Genomic DNA, 21,524 nt, shown 5'->3' with positions numbered 1-21,524 from the left:
ACATGTGCGAAGCCCTCGTTAGAGGTCAAGTGGTAGGGTGGACGGGGGCTACGGAATGGCACAAAGGGAGCCTGTGGATTCCTCTGCCCAGCTGTCTGTTTTCTCTTTTATTTTCCAGATACCTTTCTTTCTTTCTTCTTCGTGCATTCCTGCCCAAACCTGGTAACAAGAAGGTTAAAGGATAAATGTTTAACGTGGTTGTGGATCCACTTCCAGTTCCCCTAGGTGTCACCTTTGCCATTTCCCAAGCTTGTGTGAGAAAGCAGTTTAAATGGAATTCTAGAAGCAAAACACAGATCACAGCAGGGCTTTCTGCCAGTGATCTGCTGTGGGGAGGCAGGGGTGTGGAATGGTGAAAGAGAAATGTGACTGGTTTGTATGATACTTAGATCCTCACACAGAGAGAGATGCTTGATTGCTCTAAGCCTTACCTTCCAAGGGCATTCGAAACCAGCCTTGTTTCCACTCTGTCTGGGTTGCTGAACCCTGAAGATTTAATCCTTATTACTGATAAGAACAGAAAGAATGTGACTTATCTCTTCAATCTCTGCAGAGATGGAAGGAAAAACCATTTCTCGGAACATGATTACACGTTATTTGACAGCTTTTCAGTTTGCCCATTAATTTAGGTGTTTGAATAAGTAAACTCCATTGGGGGGAGTTGAGTATCATTTACTTTATAAATGTGATAGTTCCTTTTTGAAGTGACCCCACTCTTACCCCTTCCTCCACCATTCAAACAGAGTTTAAATATTTGCCAGGGCAGATGTTTGATTTTTATCTTAGCTCTTTCTTTGTTTAACTTTATTCTCATGGGTGGTTAAGTGGAAGATAAGGGGGTTCTTGTTTAATTCTTTTCAACTGGTGTTGCTCAAATATTTGGAGAGCAGACACTTCCCAGAAAGAATGAGTGGGAACCTGGTTGAATGGAGGTGAAATGAAATGTCTCCCTGTCATATCTGAGTAAACCAGGCACTGTTGGGCTGTTGCTCGGATGTTTTTTATGTCCAGACCTCCTTTTTTGAGATTTTTTTTTTTTTATGGGAACCATTTTTTAAAGTCCTTATTGAATTTGTAACAGTCCTGTTTCTGTTTTATGTTTTGATTTTTTGGCCACGAGGCACGTGGGATCTTAGCTCCTCAAACCAGGTATCAAACCTGCACCCTCCCGTATTGAAAGGTGAAGTCTTAACCACTGATGTGCTTAGTCCCTCAGTAATGTCCAGCTCTTTGCAACTCCATAGACTATAGCCCACCAGGCTCCTCTGACAATGGGGATTCTTTGGGCAAGAATACTGGAGTGGGTTGCCATGTCCTCCTTTAGAGGATCTTCCCAACCCAGGGATAGAACCTGGGTCCCCCGCATTGCAGGTGGATTCTTTACCGACTGAGCCACCAGGGAAACCTCTTAACCACTGGACCTCCTTTCCAAGTCTCCTGTAGCTGCTGGGTTTTGCCATCTTTTCTTTCCCCCTGCCCCGCCCCGCCTCCCCCTACAAAAATGTGCGCTGCTCTTAAAATGGAACTTGGTAATCTGGTGACACCAAGCAGCAAGGGTCTGCCGTAGACTGGGAGATCCATCACAAGCCTCAGCGCATTTGTTCCACACCAGCTTCTGAGCCCATACCAGATTTTGCTTCCTCAAGAAATGGTGTGTAACTGTGGTGGTCTTTTACAAAAAAGAAACACCCTCGTGCCTGTCTCTAGCAGTGATTAAAAACAAGGAAACAAGTAAAAAAAATTCCCTACCCCATTAGCTGTCAGCATATTGGCTTTATTTATGGACTCAACTATCAGCATAAGCCTTGCTCTTCTGAGATATCCACAGGGATTTGCTTTTTAAATTATTACCTTTAAAACGTGCCCGTGAACAATACCACATTTCAGCAGCACCCTTGGAACGCACACTGTGGGTGTGGTTTTTCTGTGCTACATGATAAATTGGTCAGACTTTGCCTGGAAATGTTGAGGAAAACCCAGGGTTTTAAGTGATTTGCCTGGCAAATCACCTTCCATAGGAAATTTAAACAAAGACCAAGAAAGAGATTCCGGAAGTAAACCCCGACTGGTGTATGTCTCTCTCCCTTTTGTGTCTTTTCCTTTCTAAACTGGGACTCCACTGAAAAGTTGATTTACACTGTGAACCGAGGCTGAATGAAATCCAATTGGAACTCACTTGAACACTGTTTTGATGTAAGATTCAAAGCTTCTGCAAATTTATTTTATCTTCTACATTTGCTGATCTCCTGCTTGTAAATCCTGTTGAAGGAGAATAAAAATGACTGCAGCCTGATGGGAATTAAATGTCTGAAGTTCAAAGCAGTTTGCACATCAGAGCAAACGTCAATCAAATGAACATCTTGCAAGCCAGGCAGGGAGTGAATTTCTCCATGGGGAAGAGATCAAAGTGGGAGTCACAGTTCTGTTTTCTCCCTCGGGATGCAGTTTCGATCAGTTGTTCATGAAAGTAAATCCAGAAGGAAGTTTTTTCTTTTTTAACTTGAGGGGGTAGGAAAGATGGAGTTATTTCTCTTGAAACTAAATTTAAGGCCCTAGTTTTATCTTATGAAAATAAATACAGAAAGCAGTCATAATCCAATATCTCCCCTTTTTAGAGAGAAAGTCTAGAGGGGATTTATATAGGATTATTCTCTTATTGTTATGACTTTTTTAAAGGCCATATGCAAAGATAAGTTGCCTGTTTATTTTATATGAAAATCTATAATTTTATCAGTTCTTGACCTTATAAAAGCTGAAATTTTATAAATGTGACTGGCAGCTTATGTATTTCTCAATGAAAAATCTTTTAGGTAACCCTTAAGAGAACTGATATGTTTTTATAATGGTTTAGAAGCATGAACTTTGCATTTTTCACAGTCTCCCAATCAGGGTAAATAGTACATTTCTTCTTAGAAATCATTTTTTCTAAAAGGCACATGTGCATTAAATGTACTCTCGTTTTAGGCAAGGCAGCAGTTCCACTGAGGCCTGGAGATAACTCAGGTAACTGGGATGGCACTAAGCAAGTTTTACTGGGTTAACAAAAAGTTTGTTCAGAGTTTTCCATAAGAAGCTATGGGTATTTGGAGTTCAAAAGAGAAGCTAGCATTAGTGTGTGTGGCTGAGTAGAAGGGGAGAGATAATCACAGGTGTTTTGCTCGTGAAATTACTTCTTCCGACTGACTCACCAGCTTGGAACACACCATGCTCCTGTATCTCCAAGCCCCCTGTTGACACCTGCTCCCATCCCTGCCTGCACATCAGCAATGTCAGCAACCATAGAAACAGGGTGAGGTTTGTTTCTGTGTGTTTCATGTTAATTCAGTTGGGGAGTGGATGCTCCTCACGTGTGAGGAGACTCAAGAAAATTGAGAGGTTGTACAACCATTGCCACTTAGACGATTCCATGGAACATGCAGGAGAAGGGAGAGTGATTGTCTTGTCCTTGAATCCTTTAAGTATCAGAATGTTGGCAGTTGATAGAAATAAATTAATTTAAAACCACTAGTATTCACTATGTGTGGATTACCCAGGGAGCAAGAACTGAATTTTGTTTCATCCTTTCCTAGTAAACTTAGGTCTGTGAGCTAACTAGAGGAGAGGTCATATTGCCCTCTGGCTGAGGTTCTCCTGCAAAATGGTTATTTAATTCTCAAACAGCAGGGTGGATTTCTTCAGAAAAAGAATGTCTTCAGGTATTTGACATGGTTTTTGGGATCAGGTTTGATCTCTGGAAGGCTGTGTGTTTACATGTTACCAGCTGGGGCTTCTCTGAGCCCTGTTTCATGGTTTTATGTGTTGCTCACATTTGTGGCCATTGTCTGTAATGTTATTTAGCACCCACCTGAAACTCACTGTCCCATGGAAAATTTTCAGAATTTGGTGAAATTTCCTCTTTTTGGTCTCCTATTTTTATCTTATCTTTGGTGTACATAAGCCATTTGTTTAAGTCATCAGATGACCAGAATGCCTGGTTCTTTCTCCCAGAGGAGAATGTTAACACCAGGAAAAGGAGAGAAATTGCTATGAGCTGTGTCTCTTCTCTATGTGGAGAGTGGACATGCTGACTCTTCTGTCCATCTGGAACTTATAGCCACCTCTGCTGCCCTGAAACCTCTCAGATTTCAGAAACCTTTCAAATTCAGATTTGAATGGAAAGGGACCTTGAGGCTTTTCTGGAGTGCGGTAATAAAAAGTAACCCCAAAGTGGAACATTCCAAAGTTATGCCAGTGGTGAACATTTTAAAAATCGGTGTTATCTATAATTGATAGAGAATAGCTGTCTTTAATATTATATCTTCTCCATCTTCCTCATCTTTGTCCATAGAGTTCTTTCTCTGCAGCTATCCATTGTGAGCCTTATGCTTAGCAACTGTCATTTCCTATTAAGTAAAAAGCAAAGATTTCCGCTAAGCCCCACAAGCCTTTAGAGTAATCCTTTTCTTTGAAAGAATTGAATTGTACTTCAGCTGTTTTAGATAATGCTAATGACAATTTATTGATTTTATTGAGATACAGTGTAATGTATTCATTAAAAGGAGAGCTTTTAATATATGTTTTAATATATGTTTAAAAGCTCTCCTTTTAAAAGGAGAGCTTGAATATATGTTCATATCTTGATCCTGTTACTTCCCAGGATCTTGTGAAGCTTGGACTTCTTAATTAACATTTCTGTGCCTCAGTTTCTTGGTCTTTAAATGAAATAATAATAGTATTTTTCTCAGGTTTGTAATGATTAGATGAGTTAATCTGTGTAAAACACTTGGAATATTCTCGATACAATGTAACACGGGAGCTGTTAACTGTTACCATTACTAATACACCTAATATTCATTGTTATTATTTATTAAATGTTTACTATGTACAAGGCTCTTCAGAGCTATTTTCCGGTTACAAAATAGATACAATTTTTATCACCATCTTATAGATGAGAAAAATGTAGGCTGCAAACATGTAAGTTCTATGCAAGAGTTAGAGAGCAATAAGCATTTTAAACCCAAACTCCAGTTCAGGTCTGTGTACATCTGAGGGCATGCTCCTGAACATGACCGCAGCATGCTTTTGCCAGGTGGCAGTTCCTTTTGCATCACAGATGTTCTCTGAATATGATTGAATGAAATAGGCAGAGCTTTTCAGTGACTTAGCTTTTTGTCCTTCCACAGCAGTCAGCTACCAGTAAGAAAACTTACAGAGAACTATACATTCCCAGCAATGTACTGGACCTGAGAGAGAACTTTAAATCCTCAATAACCCACAATCCCATTGGCAGAACTAAGACTTCCCAGATATGCGACAGGTTATAGAGAGAATTGGGCATTCGAGGGCTGGGTGGTAGAATTTAGACAATAAGGCTTCCATAACAAAATATCTTGGCAGTTTTTCTTACTATACTTTTATTTAGTGTGTGGAGAAGGCAAAATAAGTAAGATAATTTGCTCATTGTTTATAATAAACCTTATGTTAGAATTTTTATTGATAAGTATTTTCTTGATATAAGTAGAATCTAAAACCAACCAGCCTATCTATCAGACATCAGCTCTATTGACATTATGCTAAGCTTGTTTATAAAACAATATTTAAAAATTATGGAAAATGGACACAAGAGGCAGGATGGCACTAGTCAGTTTAGAGGAGAAAAGGCTCCTCATAGACTGGGGCTGACAAGAAGACTTCCTGGGAGGAAAATCAGAAAAGGAAAATCAGAAAACTGGTTTTGTAGAATGGGCACTATGAACAATGAAAAGCATCACAGTTGAGACCCAACAGAAAAACATGTATTGATTAGAACTATGATCTGAGTAGAACTATAGGTTGGGACACAGTGGGGAAAGAAGGTTGGGCAGGCTATTGATGACAAGCACTATATTGTGAAACCTTTTTTTGACTGACAAATGTTTACTGAGCACCTACTCTCGTTAATGTGTCACTTGCAGTTTTATTGTTATCAAAATGTTTTCTTTCATGCTCTTAGAGATGATCTTTTCAGTACAGAAAGGAAAACAGCCCATAAAAATAGTTCCCTAGTCTCCCTGGTTCAGGAGTGAACTATCATTTCACAGTGGTCACAGAAATCTGTATGTGTGCTGCACTGGATTTTAACCCTCCCCAGAGTTGAGGCTGATGGCACAGGTCCTGGCCATAGAGACTCCATCCAGGGAAAGAGGGCTCTCTTCAGGCTTACACTTCTGGAAGAAGTTGTCAGTAGCTCTCTTGAGTTGCCCATCCCCTTTAACAAGTTCTTTATGTGTCACTTAAATAAAACAATACATGTGCCTCATCCTTGGACAGGGAGGTAGTGATGATCTAGTCAAGTCTTTTTTAGGTCCCTGATTTGCAATGTGTTCCTTGGTGTCACTTTCCTCAACTGGGAGATAGGTAGGTGTGAAAAAGGTTTGTAATTAGTATAGCACAGTCCAGTTATGAGTTTTAGGCATACCCAAGAATTCCTCTGCTGTCTTCAAACTGAAAGGTCCTCTGTCCTTGGTCTCTTTGAGGCATAGGGAGAAGTTCCTGGAAAGCCTTTGTACTGCCTTATTTCTAAAGGAATCTACATGATAGGATTGGAGGGCTTCTTACCCCTCAGGAGGCTGTCAAAGTCAGATTTCAGGGAGGACTTTACCCTAGACTCACTAAATCTGAATCTTCCAGGGTAGAGCCCAGGAATCTGCATTCCAACATGTTGCCAGGTGATTCTGATGGGGCTTAGACTTTAGATAATTAGGAACCATTTATCTGAGGGATGGTCCTCAGTTGTTAGACCTCTGGAGCCTTTTGCAAGAATCCAAAATAGGACTAAGCACATATGAGGAATGTTCATAGACGATCAGTTAATATGAGTGCTTGCTTTTGACAAGAACAATGCTTAGTGTTTTATGTACACACACACACACGTATACATATATGTATACACACATGGTGGTGAATAAAACCGACAAACATGTGATCTGCTCTCAAGGGGATTTTGTCTGTTCATATGGCCTGAACCATAAAAAGCCACCCATTAAAAACATTTATAAGTATTGTCCAATTAAAAAGACATATACAAATGGATCCATAAATTTAAAATTATGCACTTGCCCTGAGAGAAGATGGAAACACTTCACATAGACTAGGAAAGCATTCACAATCCAGTTTTTCAGGGGAAGTGATAAGTGAACAAAGACTTGAAGGATGATTAGACAATCAGGAGAACCTTCTAGACTTGCATTGTCCAACATGGTAGCCACTATTTGGTGACTGTTTACATTTAAATTAAGGTTAAGCAAAATTGAAAATTTAGTTTCTCAGTTACGGTAGCCACATTTCAAGTGCTCAGTAGTCACGTGTGGCTACCATATTGAACAGTGCAAAAATGACACATTTTCATCATCTCAGAAAATTCTGTAGGACTGCCCCAGTCTAGATCAGAGATGGTGAAACAAGTGTGGTACACCACCTATTTTTGAAAATTGAGTTTTCCTGGAATACAGCCAAATTTATTCCTCTAAAAATTCTCTTTGGCTGCGTTCACACTACAATGGCAGAAGTTGGTCATTGTGACAGAGACCTTGTAGGCCACAAAGCCTAAATATTACGTGTCTTTAATTTAAAAAGTATGTGAGGGAATAGATTTAATATGACCATCTAGTGCATGGAGAGCAAGTGAGTTCCTTGTCTAATGCTACTCTTGCTTCACAGATGTTAAATACTAAAACAAGAGAGGACAGTGAGACTATGTTGCTTTGCCAGCATACACTCTGGCAGCTGCTGATGTATTAATCTCTTCTTTTCTCTCCATCTGTGGCTTTTGAGGCAGCAATCTTCTCGTCTAGACAAACTGGAGCAGGTCCAAGGAAGAGTGACCACACTTGTAAAGCAACTGCATCCTTGGAGGCACAGTTGACAGTGTTGATATAATTCTATACTGGATGAGAGACTGGACTAAAGAGTCTCTTAAGATCTCTTAAAAGGTCTCCTCTTTTGGGATGATAGGTATCGAAACAAAACTGCTTTGGAACCCAGCATACCCTTTGAAAACCCAGCCCCATTGCTTATACAGCCAGTTCAATTTAATAATTCTTATAAAAAAGATCCATAAAATCAACATTCACGTGAATGATAAAGTGGATCTTGATTTTTAGGAGTGTTTCTTCAGCGTTGTAAGAACTTCTCTACCCGTGTTAATGAAATTTCATTAATGATATTTATAATCAGAGATACACATTTAACACTAGTTTTTAAAGACCTAATTTCAGATTGAGTTTATTTACAGGTAACTCTTAGAACCTTCATGAATCATCTCAGTATCTGAAATCCAAAATAGCTTATTTAGAAGTTCTAGAGTTTTCTCTTTTGGAGAAAAAGAGAAAATTATTGGATTATTGGATTTAATTTTAATCCAAGTAATAAATCCAAGGTCTTTCCTGATTTCTAATGGGAGTGCAAGGCTGAACCTAGAGTTAGAACAAAGCTAAATCTCTTTAATTTACCTGTAAATTAAAATTACTTGGATTTATTACTTCTGGATAAAATTCACTGGAAAATAGTCTTAGTGACTATATGAGTCAGTAGATTTTATTATTATTTTCTTGTAGATTGTTTGCCCTGGGAAATGAGTCATAATTATATTTGTGTTTATTGATCAGCTACTAGCCAGAGACTTAGCACTGTTCTAACTCTAGGTTCAGCCTTGCACTCCCATTAGAAATCAGGAAAGACCTTGGCCTCATCTATATTACAGCCTGAAACGTGCAAGCTGTGTATCATTTATCATGAGAGGAACTGTGGTACGTTGTTTACAGCCTTCTCACAGCTTTGGAAAATGTTTTTTCTTTTTTTTTTTTCAGATAAGAAACCTGGGGCTCAGACAGATTGTACAATTTATGCAAGTTCACACATGTAATGGTGACAGAGCAAGGATTCAAATCTAGATCTTTCCTACTCCACAGCCATTCCTTCTCCTTCACTACTGTCTGTTTTTATGCTTGGTCATTGGTTTTCAGACAGAATAATTTAAAGAATTTTTTCACATGTCACACCAGAGCTTAAGTCTGAATGTTTGTCATTCTGGTCTAAATTTTGTCAAATCTATTTTCTGTATGATTTCATTAACAGTACCTGGTCATTCACTGCAGGGAAAGTTGTCTTGAAGGATTTTTTTTTTTAATCTTCTTAGAATTTATTTTGATTTCTAAAACCTTTAGATGCAGATGTTGGGTTTGTCCACACTACTCTGAAGTGATTTTTAAAAATATTTAAATTGTAATTTTACTATTCATGAGCTGACCTATTCTGTACACAGTATTTGAACTATTAACTTTTGTTTGTTTTCTGAATTGAATAAGGACCAGATAAATATTGCTGATTCTCTTCTGTTGTTTCAGATTTGATGGGAACTTTAATACCAATGTATCTAGAACAATTAGTTGTGATCGACTATCTACTACTGTTAATAGCCGGGCCTTCAATCCAGGACGAGACTTAAATTCAGGTTAGTAATCTCTTGACTTCATAAAGGTGAACTGTTTTCCACCACATTTTTGAATAAATGTATTGCTTTACATTTAGTTTGAAAGAAAAAAAATATGTTCTTAAAGTTAGGTATTTCTTTCTGGCAAGCTGACCCTCGAAGGAGGGAAAGGAAGAAGAAAATAAAGCAGACATACATTGAGCATTCACTGTATTACATCTGTGTTTGTGAACTATGCCATGTGACTTGCTAGATTCTTAATCTATTATCTCATTTGTTAGCAGATTCACATTTAAAGGTTACCTTCGAGACCCAATTGTCTCTGCATTTAGAAAGTGTTGAATTTCATTTGTATTCCCTGTTCATAATTCTTAATTTGAGGGGGCAGTTGAAGAATGATGAAGTTACTTTCCTACTACAGAACAGTGCCATGATGCTGTACAGCCATCCCTCAGTATCTGCAGATACTTGGTTCCAGGGAGCCCCCATTCATACCAAAATCTGCAGACACACAAGTCCCTTACATATATGGTGAGGTATAAAGAATATAGTTGACATTTTAAATCTGTGTATTTCACATCCGTGGATATGGGCAACTGACTGTATGTTGAAATTTCTTATTGGTCTGGTCGGAACTCGGTCATATGCAATAGTAATTACTACTAAGGTTAGGACATGTGTGCACACGGTTACATATAGCTTCAAACTGGCACCCTGTCTCTGCTTTCTTGCCCTAGAGTTCCGATCTACATTTCTCACTCTGTCTTGTATACAGCTGTTGGGTGATGGGCCTCAGAACCTGAAGGCTTCACCTTTTAAAAACTGGAAGTGTTAAACAGCTAGGAATAAAAAATTACCATGTGACCAAACAATCCCACTACTGGGCATATACCCTGAAGAAATCATAATTGCAAAAGACATATGTACCCCAATGTTCATTTTGGCACTGTTTATAATACTAAGCCATGGAAGCAACCTAGATGTCCATCAACAGATGAATGGATGAAGAAGCTGTAGTACACATATACATCAGAATATTACTCAGCCATAAAAATGAATGCATTTGAGTCAGTTCTAATGAGGTAGATGAACCTAGAGCCTATTACATAGAGTGAAGTAATCAGAAAGGAAAAAACACATATCATATAGTAATGCATGTATGTGGAATCTAGAAAGATGATGCTGATGAGCCTATTTGCAGGGCAGCAATGGCGACCCAGACATTGAGAACAGACTTGTAGAAACAGCAGGGGAAGGAGAGGTTGGCTGAATGGAGAGAGTGGCATGGAAGCATATACATCACCATGTGTAAAATAGTGGGAATTTGCTGTATGACTCAGGAAACTCAAATGGGGCTTTGTGACAACCTAGAGGAGTGGGATGGGGTGGGAGGGAGGTTCAAGAGGGAGGGACATATGTATACCTGTGGCTGATTCATGTTGATGTATGGCAGAAACCAACATAATATTGTAAAGCAGTTATCCTTCAATTAAAAATAAATTAATTAAAAAATAAAAGCTAGAAATGCCTTTAGAAATTACCTACCAATCTCAGTCCTAGGATTTTACCAAGGAACATTCTGAGGCTCAGAATGGTCCTAAGACTTCCCTCATCACTGGAGAAATAAAAGATTTAATCCTTATACATGAAGAAGTGTATTTCCCAGATTCCAGGTCTCCAGGAAACATGTATAAGCCAAGAGAAAAGCCAGAGACCCAGAATATTTACTTTTAGAGCCCTACCCAGTATTGGTTCAGAGGAAGAATTCTAGTCTTTGGGCATTGTATACACAAACCAGGTAATCTATTAGGTCTGGAAAGAAAGAACTGTAAGCTTTATGTTGCTTAGGGATTAAAAAACTATAGCTGTTAGCTAAATGATGCAACCTAAATCTGCCAGGCACTTCTTGTCTAGACCAATATATAATGAATTCAGTCATTTAAAAAAAATTGGTCGAAGAATCTGGAGACCTTCTGGAGCAGGTGGGATTTACTACTAGAAAGAGAATTCAGTGAAAATACTTTTCATAAAAACATAATTGAAGTGAGTAGAGAAGGGCATGGAATGGGCAGAGACATTCTAATGGGAGATTCCAAGGGTGGCTCAGGGCAGAGAGCTGGAACCTGAGTCTTTCATTTCCCAGATTCAGTATTTGCTCTCTTTTCCTTTCCCAGTTGTGCCCAGTACAGAATGTTTAAGAATAAGAGAAGAGTTGGGAAGGACTTCCAAGATATTTGACTTTATCAACAAGAATGACAGAGTTGATGGGGAGGTGAGAAAGAGAAGGTTTCTGTGGGAGGAAAGGAGTCAACATCTCAGTTTTAGAAAAGTTATCCAAGGGAAAATGTCTCATAGACAGTGGTGTATACAAGTCTGGGGTCCAGAGAATGAGCCAGACTGGACATTTATCACTTAGATTCATTGTGTATCGTGAGTCAAAGTCACTCAGTCATGTCCGACTCTTTGCAACACCATGGATTGTAGCCCACCAGGCTCCTCTGTCCATGGAATTTTCCAGGCAAGAACACTGGAGTGTTTGCCATTCCCTTCTCTGGGGAATCTTCCTGACCCAGGGATCGAATCCAGTTCTCCTGCATTTCAGGCAGATTTGTTATCATCTGAGCCACCAGGGAAGCCCAAAGTGAAAGCCACTCAGTCGTGTCTGACTCTTTGCAACCCCATGGACTGTACAGTCCATGGAATTCTCCAGGCCAGAATACTGGAGTGGGTAACCTTTCCCTTCTCCAGGGCATCTTCCCAACCCATGAATCAAACCCAGGTCTCCTGCGCTGCAGACAGATTCTTTACCATCTGAGCCACAAAGGAAGCCCAAGAATACTGAAGTGGGTAGCCTATCCCTTCTCCAGTGGATCTTCCCAACCCAGGAATTGAACCAGGGTCTCTTGCATTGCAGGCAGATTCTTTACCAACTGAGCTATCAGGGAAACCCAGACAAGTCTGGAGTCCAGAGAATGGGCCAGACTGGACATTCATCACTTAAATTCATTGTGTATAGGTAATACTTAAATCATGAGACTCAGTAGGATCATACAACAAGTGGCCATGGGGAAAAAATAATGACAAGAGGTCCAAAGACTGAGTCTTGGGACACTTTACAACTTAGAGTTCACTCTAAGAGGAAGCAGTAAAGGAATCTAAGATAGCAATCAGTCTGGTAGGAGGACCAAGAGAGCCTTAAGCCAAAGGACAAAAGTGTTTCAAGACAGGGGGAGAGGTCAACTGTGCTAAATAGGCCCTTAGTAAGATGAAGGCTCTTGAGAAAATGAAATTAAGCAACATAAACACCAATTAACTGGTGAATTTGACAAAGGTTGTTTGCTGGAATCGTAGAGTAAAAGAAAGGTTGATCTTCATCAGCTCAGGCTCTTAAGAATGGAGCAGGAGATGCTAAGCACATGAACTCCAAAGGTTTGCTGAATGGAAAGCTGGAGGGCCACATGGAGTATAGATGATATTTTTAAATTGAGAGAAATTATGGCAAGGTCATGTGCCAAAGGGAATGATTCAGTAGATAAAAGAGAGACATGAAAAGAGATAGTTGCTACAGCCTTACCCTTGATTAGGCAAGAGATGGTGGGATTCCAAGTAGAAGATGGAAATGCACAGAGCATTCATTCTTAATGGGAAGGAGGAAGAAGGAGGAAGTGTGTGGAATGCCCATAATGACCAATGTGATGTCAGGAACTTGGGAGCATGACCTGCAATAGTGATTGTGTTTTCTCAGAGAATTAGGAAGCAAGAGACCCTCAGCTGAGAGTGAGGCTAGGAGACAGGGAGAGCGTGTTGGAGGAGGCACTGAAAACCTATTAGTTACACTAAGATTTCCTTCTGTGATAGAGGTTTTAGAGTAGAACTCAGCTGCACATGATTGGGGATCCTGACCAAATGCTGTTTTATTACAGTCTTTATTTGTCAAGGGAAAGATGGGGAGAATGAGGATGTTCAGGGAAGAGGTAGATTGTTAGAGATCAGATATTGAATTTGGCTGTTTCCAAGATCACGTCCTAAAGATTGGTATAACACCCTAACTGACAAGAGTTGTTCTCAGCACAGTTGATGCAGCTAGATTTACAAGCCGTTTTTGGCAGTATTCAGGTATTTGAGAACGGACTTGCTCGTATTTGAAGTTTTGTGACATTGCACCGGGCAGTGGCTACAGCCAAAGTCCACATTCTTGAACAGTCATTTGTAATATGAGAGGAGTGGGAGATGGGGGAGGGTGACCTCACAGCTCCCCCTTCCCCTCCTCTCTGGCTCATGCCCCTTTTCAGAGCAGAATTAATGTGCTTTCTAGGCTATCACATGTCTGATATTTACATCTGTAAAATGTCCAGCCTCAGGCTCTTTCAGTCTGTATATAATCCATCAATGGGTTCCTAATTGATAACACAGTTTCAGATTGCCTCTCAGACTAGCTGGAAACAGACTCACATAAATTGTAAACCATTCTTAGCTTCATTTATCCAAAACTAGGTCATGTGTCCATCCATCCAACACACGTGTATTCTTTGTCTTAAAATGACCCCACCACATCTCTACTTTCTAAATTGACTCCTGTCCCTGATTCCATACAAATAGCTGACGTTCAATAGTGCATGTGTTACATGATGGTATGGGTCATGTTTTGCTCAGGGTCTTTCCTGCTTTTATCCCTAGTTTCTCACTTTCTCTCTCTGTCTCTCTTAAATTCCTGCTGAGCTATTTTCTTGTGCATAGCCTGATCCCTAAAGAGAGTTTATTTGAAGAGTCCAAGGAAAGTTGCCTCTTGCTCTCTTGAGTTACGCAATTGAGATGAGAGTGGAAGTGAGAGTTACTCTTTCTCACCGAAAGAAAGGGTGTCTGGACTTTCTTTATTGTGTTTGATTTAAAGAGCATTTGAAGTTGGAAACTTCGATCTTGGTCACGTTGCCATCTTCACTGAGAAACAGGATTCATGGGGTGAAAGAGGCGCTTATAAGTCATGTTACAGCAGTAAATGCTGCAGGAGGTCCAGATGGGCACTGGAGGCTGTGGACCAAACTGCTAATTTCAGTGGTTTCATCACTTCCTTCTTTGAATGAAAAGCACTGGCTATGTGCTGTAGGTTTTTTGTTTTTCTTTAAAATGACTTGAAAATCATCTGTTAAAATGCTAATTCCAATGCAATGTGAAGCTATGTTCTACCTAAAAAAAAAAGAATAAAATCAATCAAGCTAGGACTTTCTAGGATTTTGTATGCCTAATTAATCCAGCTTTGTGATTGAGATAGTATCATAAAAGATGTGGTAATTATTTAAAAAACTATTCAATCACTTAGAAATCTAGACTCTTGAGGTTATGATTCCATTTACATTCATGTATGGTGATGGGTGTACATATGTATATACATAAAACTAAGTACACAAACAAAGGGAACCTTTCTTCCCTTTGATTCCTCTTCAAGTTCTATTCTTCTACTGTGAGCTACTTTGGAGTCTCGTCTTCTAGGTTTCTTACAACAATCCTATTACACTGATTTCAGAAGATTTTACTAGCCACATAGATTCTCATGTGTATATATACACTTTCCATAATACCTGTGATCATAATGAATACAGCCTGGGTTTTTTTGTTGTTTTTTACTTAGCAAATATATTCTGTATATTCTTATATGTCTATGAAAACAAATATACTTCTCCAAAGTCTCTATTGTTGTAGCAATGTATAATTGTGTAACAATGTTAAATCAACCAATCTACTCCAGTTCAACATTGAGATTGTCCTGGTTTTTCACTATATCCTTGCTCCCTTGTGTGTATGTACGTTGTCGCTTCAGTCGCTTTTGACTCTTTGCGCCCCTATGTACTGTCATCCACCAGGCTCCTCTGTCCCTGGGATTCTCCAGGCAAGAATACTGGAGTGGGTTGCCGTGCCGTCCTCCAGGGGATCTTCCCAACCCAAGCGTTGAAGCCAGGCGTCCCACGTTGCAGGCAGATGCTTTCCCACTGAGCCACATTGCTCAGGGAAGTCCTCATTGCTCCTTGGGATCTCAAGTGACCCCTCCACGGTTTCCCATGACTGCTATACAGCAGTTGGCATGAAAGCTTCCTTTTAGGAAACTTTACCCTCCTTAGTTTCTATAAAATTGTTCTGTGCCATTTATCCCCAGACGCCTCTGTCCAGTCCTTATCATCCCTCTTCTTGGGCTCTTTTTTCCTATGGTGGATGTCCCCGCATGTCCTCTCTTCACCACCTTCCTCCCCTCACTGTTATCTCCCTGAATGTTCTCCATTTATACAGAACTCCTGCTCCCACCACATGCTACTCAATTCTAAATCTCTGTCTCCAGCTGTGGCCTGTTTCTGAGTTTATTTATTGAGGAACCAACTTCAGGACACATATTTCTCTATGATAATCCGGTAGCTACCTCAAAAATTAAACCATCAAACAAGCAAGAACACTTTCCTCTAAACTTACTCCCCAATCTGGAATATATTGTTGGTACCCTCTCCTGGTTACACTGGGAATTCTTCCTCACCTTTTTCTACCTGAGACTTCAGGCTTTAACAGCTTTGACCAAATGAGAGCATAAGTGAATGAAGTCACCTGAGTAGGGCATTTACCTGTGTGTCCCTCTTCCTGCTCATCACACCCACTTGTAATGTAGATCTCATCATCCTTTTCATTAAAGGGAAACTTGGCTTAAATTCCATAGTTCAAAGATGTGTTTTGAATCCCCTTTGTTTTCTCCACTTCAGTACCATAGATTTAAATCTTCATTGCCTTTCTAGAAGACAAATTAATGTAGAAATCTGCCCCAAAGTTTCCCTTCTCTTATTCTTCCTCATTTTCAATGTATTCTGCACATGGTAGATATGCTAAAGTACTCACTCTATAACTCCATTTCTCAAAAATCTCTGATTGCTTCCCTCAACCTTCCAAATAACAATGGAGGCCTTTCAATTTCATCTTCTGCTCTCTCACTTCCTTGTGACCTCTGAGCTGTATCCTCAAGGAATCCCTTTCCTTTCTCCAAATCCCTAGTTTCTATCACTTCTCTATACTTCACTCTTATTAGGTAAGAATTCCTTGTCTTTTGTAGCAAGTTGGGTTTACTAGGAAGCAGACTCTGAGATGGAGGTTGGCAATCTGTGGGGAAAGGGAGAGACAGGATTGAGCAGTAGGAGAAGATGGGCTGGGGTACAGCCTCAGTGGAGTCCTCAGCCACCCCAAGGGAACTTAGAGGTGGGGGTGGCCCTTCAGAGTTGTGTCAGCCCAGTCACAACTCTTTATTACTTTACTCTATGATCCATTCTTACTATAGAATTTTAACTTTTATGTTGGACATCTGTTTGATGCTCTTCTCCTTTTCATTTATTTTTTGTATGCCAAGTGTTCAATCCAGGCCCTGGCCCATAGAAGGTACATAGGAAAGTGAAAGTCGCTCAGTCGTGTCAGACTCTTTGGGACGCAATGGACTATACATTCCAGGGAATTCTCCAGGCCAGAATACTGGAGTGGGTAGCCTTTCTCTTCTGCAGGAGATCTTCCCAACCCAGGGATCAAACTCAGGTCGCCCACATTGCAGGCAGATTCTTTACCAGCTAAGCCACAAGGGAAGCCCAGAAGGTACATAGTAAATGCTTATTGAATAAATAGAACTAGGATTTTTTTTGTACTTTGTTGTCTCATCTTTATAATGGAATAACCAAGGCTTTTGAAACAACCTTAGTGAAGAATAGAATGTATATGTGATATGCTATAAATCAGAACTGGTTGTCCTAGCTTAGGAAATCAGCACGTATAAATGTCTCAGGTATATGGAGACTATTGAAACAGACTACCCAGATGAATAGTATTATTTTCATGAAACTAACTGCGGTGATTTCAAACATACAATGCACACAGGAAAATCAATCTGTTACTCTTTGGTACCTCATAAACCATCTTATACTTTTGCCTTATTCTTACCATGGATACCAAGGGAAAATATTTGTCAGTATTATATAAATGAGAAACAGGCCTAGAGAAGTTAACTGATCTACGTAAAGTCAAACAAAAAAATGTTGGTATTAACGTGACTAAACGTCCGTGTCCTGACTCCTAGTCTGATGCCTCCTTATGACAGATGGTTTAAAATGAAGAGATGTCTCCTCAACACTATATTCTACCTACTGACACATCAAACTCTTGACCAAACCCACAATCTTCTCTCTTTTCCCACCCAAACCACCTCCGTGGGCCATGTTCCATATATCAGTTAGCAGCAGCTTCCTTTTGCTCGTTACCAAGGATTGAGACCAGAACCAATCCTGACTCTCTTTCTCCCTCATAATAAGTTTCTCTCCTGTGACAACTTTACAGTAGTTACTGTGGCAGACACCAGGGTAGTTAAGACAGAATTCCTCCCCTCACAGAGCTCACAACCTTGTCTTATGTATATTGAAGGCACTTGGGATGAGAAAAATCAACAGATATAGTATGACACCGTGCTGAATGCTCTCAAGCTGAGTACCAAACACATTTCTCATTTCCAAATCTATAAAAAGTGCATCCAGCACAGGTCGCTGTGTAAGAGGGAATAAGTAACGGAAAAGGAAGGTAGCACTAAGTCAGATTTTAATGGACCTTGTATGTCAGTGTGAGAAGTTTGGTTTGGTTTTCATTTCTTAGCTTGAAGTCAAGCAGTTGAAGACTTTAAGCAGAGCAGGCAAGAGAGCTTTGTGGAGAACAGATGGAAGGGTGGTTAGCCTGAGAGAAGAGAAACTGGGGGGCAGCCAAGATCATCCAAAAGTGGGAGGGGCCATGGAGAGAGGAAATTGGCTAGATGAGGGATGAATGGGGGAACAAGAAATTAAGAATCCATGGGGACCACTCTTCCAAGTTGATTGGCATAGAAAAGGTAAAAGGTCATTGATAACTCAGGAGGGGATCAGATATAGGGAAGGTTCTGCTGATAATACCTTTTTAATAGAAACAGTGATAGACTTTATTTTCATGGGCTCCAAAACTGCTGCAGACAGTGCGTGTAGCCATGAAATTAAAAAACTCTTACTCCTTGGAAGAAAATGTATGATAAACCAAGACAGCGTATTAAATAGCAGAAACAGAAACATCACTTTGCTGACAAAGGCCCATCTAGTCAAAGCTATGGTTTTTCCAGTAGTCATGTATGAATGTAAGAGTTGGACTATAAAGAGAACTGTGGGGCTGGAGAAGACTCTTGAGAGTCCCTTGGACAGAAAGAAGATCAAACCAGTCAATCCTAAAGGAAATCAACCCTGAATATTCATTGGAAGGACTGATGCTTGCTGAAGCTCCCAATACTTTTGCCACCTCATGCAAAGAGCTTGCTTTCTGGAAAAGACCCTGATGCGGAAAAAGAGGAGAAGGGGGCAACAGAGAATGAGGTGTTTGACTGGCATCACCAACTCGATGGACATGAGTTTGAGCAAACTCTGGGAGATAGTGAAGACCAGAGAAGCCTGGCTTGCTGCAGTCCATGGGGCCACAAAGAGCTGGACACAACTGAACAACAACAAATTTATTTGGCTCCACCTGGTCTTAGTTGCGGCATGTGGGATCTAGTCCCCTGACCAGGGATCAAATCTGGGACCCCTGCATTGGAACCATGGAGTTTAGCCACTGAACCATCAGGGAAATCATGATAATACTTTTAGAGCGGCTTGAAAATATTTATATGTTGAAGATGACGGAGTCTAGGAAGCAACTGAAGTTAAGGAAACAGATAAGACAATGGCGTTTCCCATCCTGGTTGAGTGTCCCAAACCTGGCTGATCATCAGGGGCACCTTAAGTGCTTTGTCAGAAATACCTATTAGTTGGCCCCTCAACCCAGACCTAGTGAATCAGAATGTTGGCTTGGTAAAGCTTGGGAATCTGAGGCTTCAGGAGCTGATTGTAATGATCAGCCTGACTTGAGAACTCCATCTCCGTTAATTTTCTCTTATTCCTTCCATGAGTGTTTGGAGATGACCTTGACCTTTGAGTCCACTGGAAATGGTCTACTGGAAACGAAGGTAGACAGAGCAGTGTATCCTGTGCTGATTTTGGATTGGCTCAGAAATTTGTTCTAGATTATCTAAGCCCATGACCAGGCTGTCTCAACTGAATCAAGGATAAAATGGACTGGTTATTTTACATTATGTAATTAACAGAGTGGACAGGATGAACTGTGAGCTTGGAACAGAGTCAGAGACTTGTGGATGTCCTCTCCTTAGTATTAAACTGAAGTAAACAGTGAGATAGCTGGGTCAGCTGTCATTAATCTAACTGTGGCAATGGGCTTTAGCTGACATGATCAGTGTGCTGGGAGAATGAGAGGACTACATGGATCCCATTCCAGGCTCAAGGCTTACGTCACTCCTCACTTTGAGCCAAAATATTCTTAGCTCTAAAATGGGAATAACAGTATCTCTTTGGTGAAACTCCATAAGTTTGGCTTTTGCTGGCTATTATATACTTGAAAAAATTAACCTCAATATGCCTTGGTTTCCTGAATAATAAAATCTACCTCATAGGGTTGTTGTAAGAATTAACTAAGATAACATAGCTAAAAGTGCCCGTGCATGCTCAATGCTGAATCGTGTCCAACTCTCTATGACCCCATGGACTGTAACTTGCCAGGCTCCTCTGTCCATGGAATTTTCCAGACAAGAATACTGGAGTGGGTTGTCATTTCCTACTGCAGGGAATCTTCCCAACCCAGGGGTTGTACCTGCATCTCTCTGCATTGGCAGGTGAATTCTTTACCACTAGAACCACCTGGGAAGCCTCAAAAGTGGCTGGTATGTGGTCACTTGATATGCTTACCCCCTCTGGAATAGGATAAACAGTGTCTGGGGGTCTGTGAAATACGGCCCCTCCTGAATACATGGTAAATTGATACTCAGGATGTAAGCAAGGAGTAGGAATTGGAAAGGTGCAATAGGGTATAATGCCAGAAATTTTGTTTGCGGTGCTCGGGATGTTAATTTATTTGATTCCCCTCCCAAAGGATTGCTATTGCATGGAGTACTACTGAGAGGTACTATGTAATTTCTGGTCTGCTGGGAAAGTATGTGTGTTTTTGTGTGTCTGCAACTCTGTGTATTTAGGACAGCTCTTGTGTTTTACGTTTGGCAAGCTGTGGGAGGTAGACAGCTCTGGGTGCTTTGTTGAGCAGTATTGGGCTGCACATCAGAAAGTCCAGAGTTCTTCCAAGTGGAAGCAAAAGTTTTCTATTACAGAGCATTTTCCTTTTGTCCATACCTCTGCTGAATAACCCTGTTAAGAAAACAGAAGACACCGCCCAACTACACACAGTTTGTAATCCATTTCTTTCTCATTGACATGGTGGACTAAGCGTTAAAGAAAACGCCCAGGTAAGGAGTCTGGGGACGTGGTTGGTTTTGTTTTTACTGGCAAGGCCAATGATGTCAGAACCGATCAGATGTAGAGGATGAAATTGGAAGGAAAATATTTGGGGACTGTGGACTCTGGGGCCCATATGTTAGAATTACCCACAGATAGTTCAGTACACTGTATGCAGGCGGATGTTGAGACCCAGTAGACGGGAAATAAAGAGTACCTGCAGAGAGAAGAGGCACAGTTTTTCAGCCATTTATCTGATGACAATTTCTCAAAGGAAAAATAAGCCAATGAGTATGGCAAAATTCTTCACGTTCGCTTATAATTGGCCTAGGACGTGTAAGAAAGAGTCAATGCTAAAGTGAATGGAGCCTTTATCCTTGGTCCTCTTACCATTTATCTCTGGGCTTCTAAAGGGTCTTTAGGAACACCTTTTTCAAATCTACTTTGCTGATGCAGATTGTGAAATCTTATGGGGACAGAAGTGAAGAGCCTTTGGCAAGGTCTTCATTGCCCAACAGATACTGACCCCTAGTGCTTCCCCAAAACTGGGCTTGTGCCAGGCTCTGGGGATGTGAATACTTGGCCCCTGCCCTTCTGGGACTGACAACTCCTCTGTGTAAGACGTATGGCACTAATAGTGACAAAAACAAATACATTAAACTTATTAAGCTTTGCTGTGAAGGAAAATACTGCGTGCTCTGAGGGAGAATAATAATGCAGGGTAG

At 40.4% G+C, this 21,524-nt stretch overlaps 1 protein-coding gene across 1 annotated transcript in view; it reads left to right on the top strand.

Annotated features, from left to right (window-relative positions):
- The window catches only part of CACHD1 (cache domain containing 1), a 232,163-nt gene that overhangs the window by 143,294 nt on the left and 67,345 nt on the right, over positions 1-21,524 (top strand). The window contains exon 4 of the mRNA XM_027537021.1: positions 9,363-9,469. Within this exon, the coding sequence (XP_027392822.1) occupies positions 9,363-9,469 (107 nt within the window). The remainder of the gene's footprint in view (positions 1-9,362; positions 9,470-21,524) is intronic.

Source organism: Bos indicus x Bos taurus, chromosome 3, assembly GCF_003369695.1.
Source record: "Bos indicus x Bos taurus breed Angus x Brahman F1 hybrid chromosome 3, Bos_hybrid_MaternalHap_v2.0, whole genome shotgun sequence".
NCBI classification, from domain to species: domain Eukaryota; kingdom Metazoa; phylum Chordata; class Mammalia; order Artiodactyla; family Bovidae; genus Bos; species Bos indicus x Bos taurus.
This window is presented reverse-complemented; position numbering and strand designations above follow the sequence as displayed.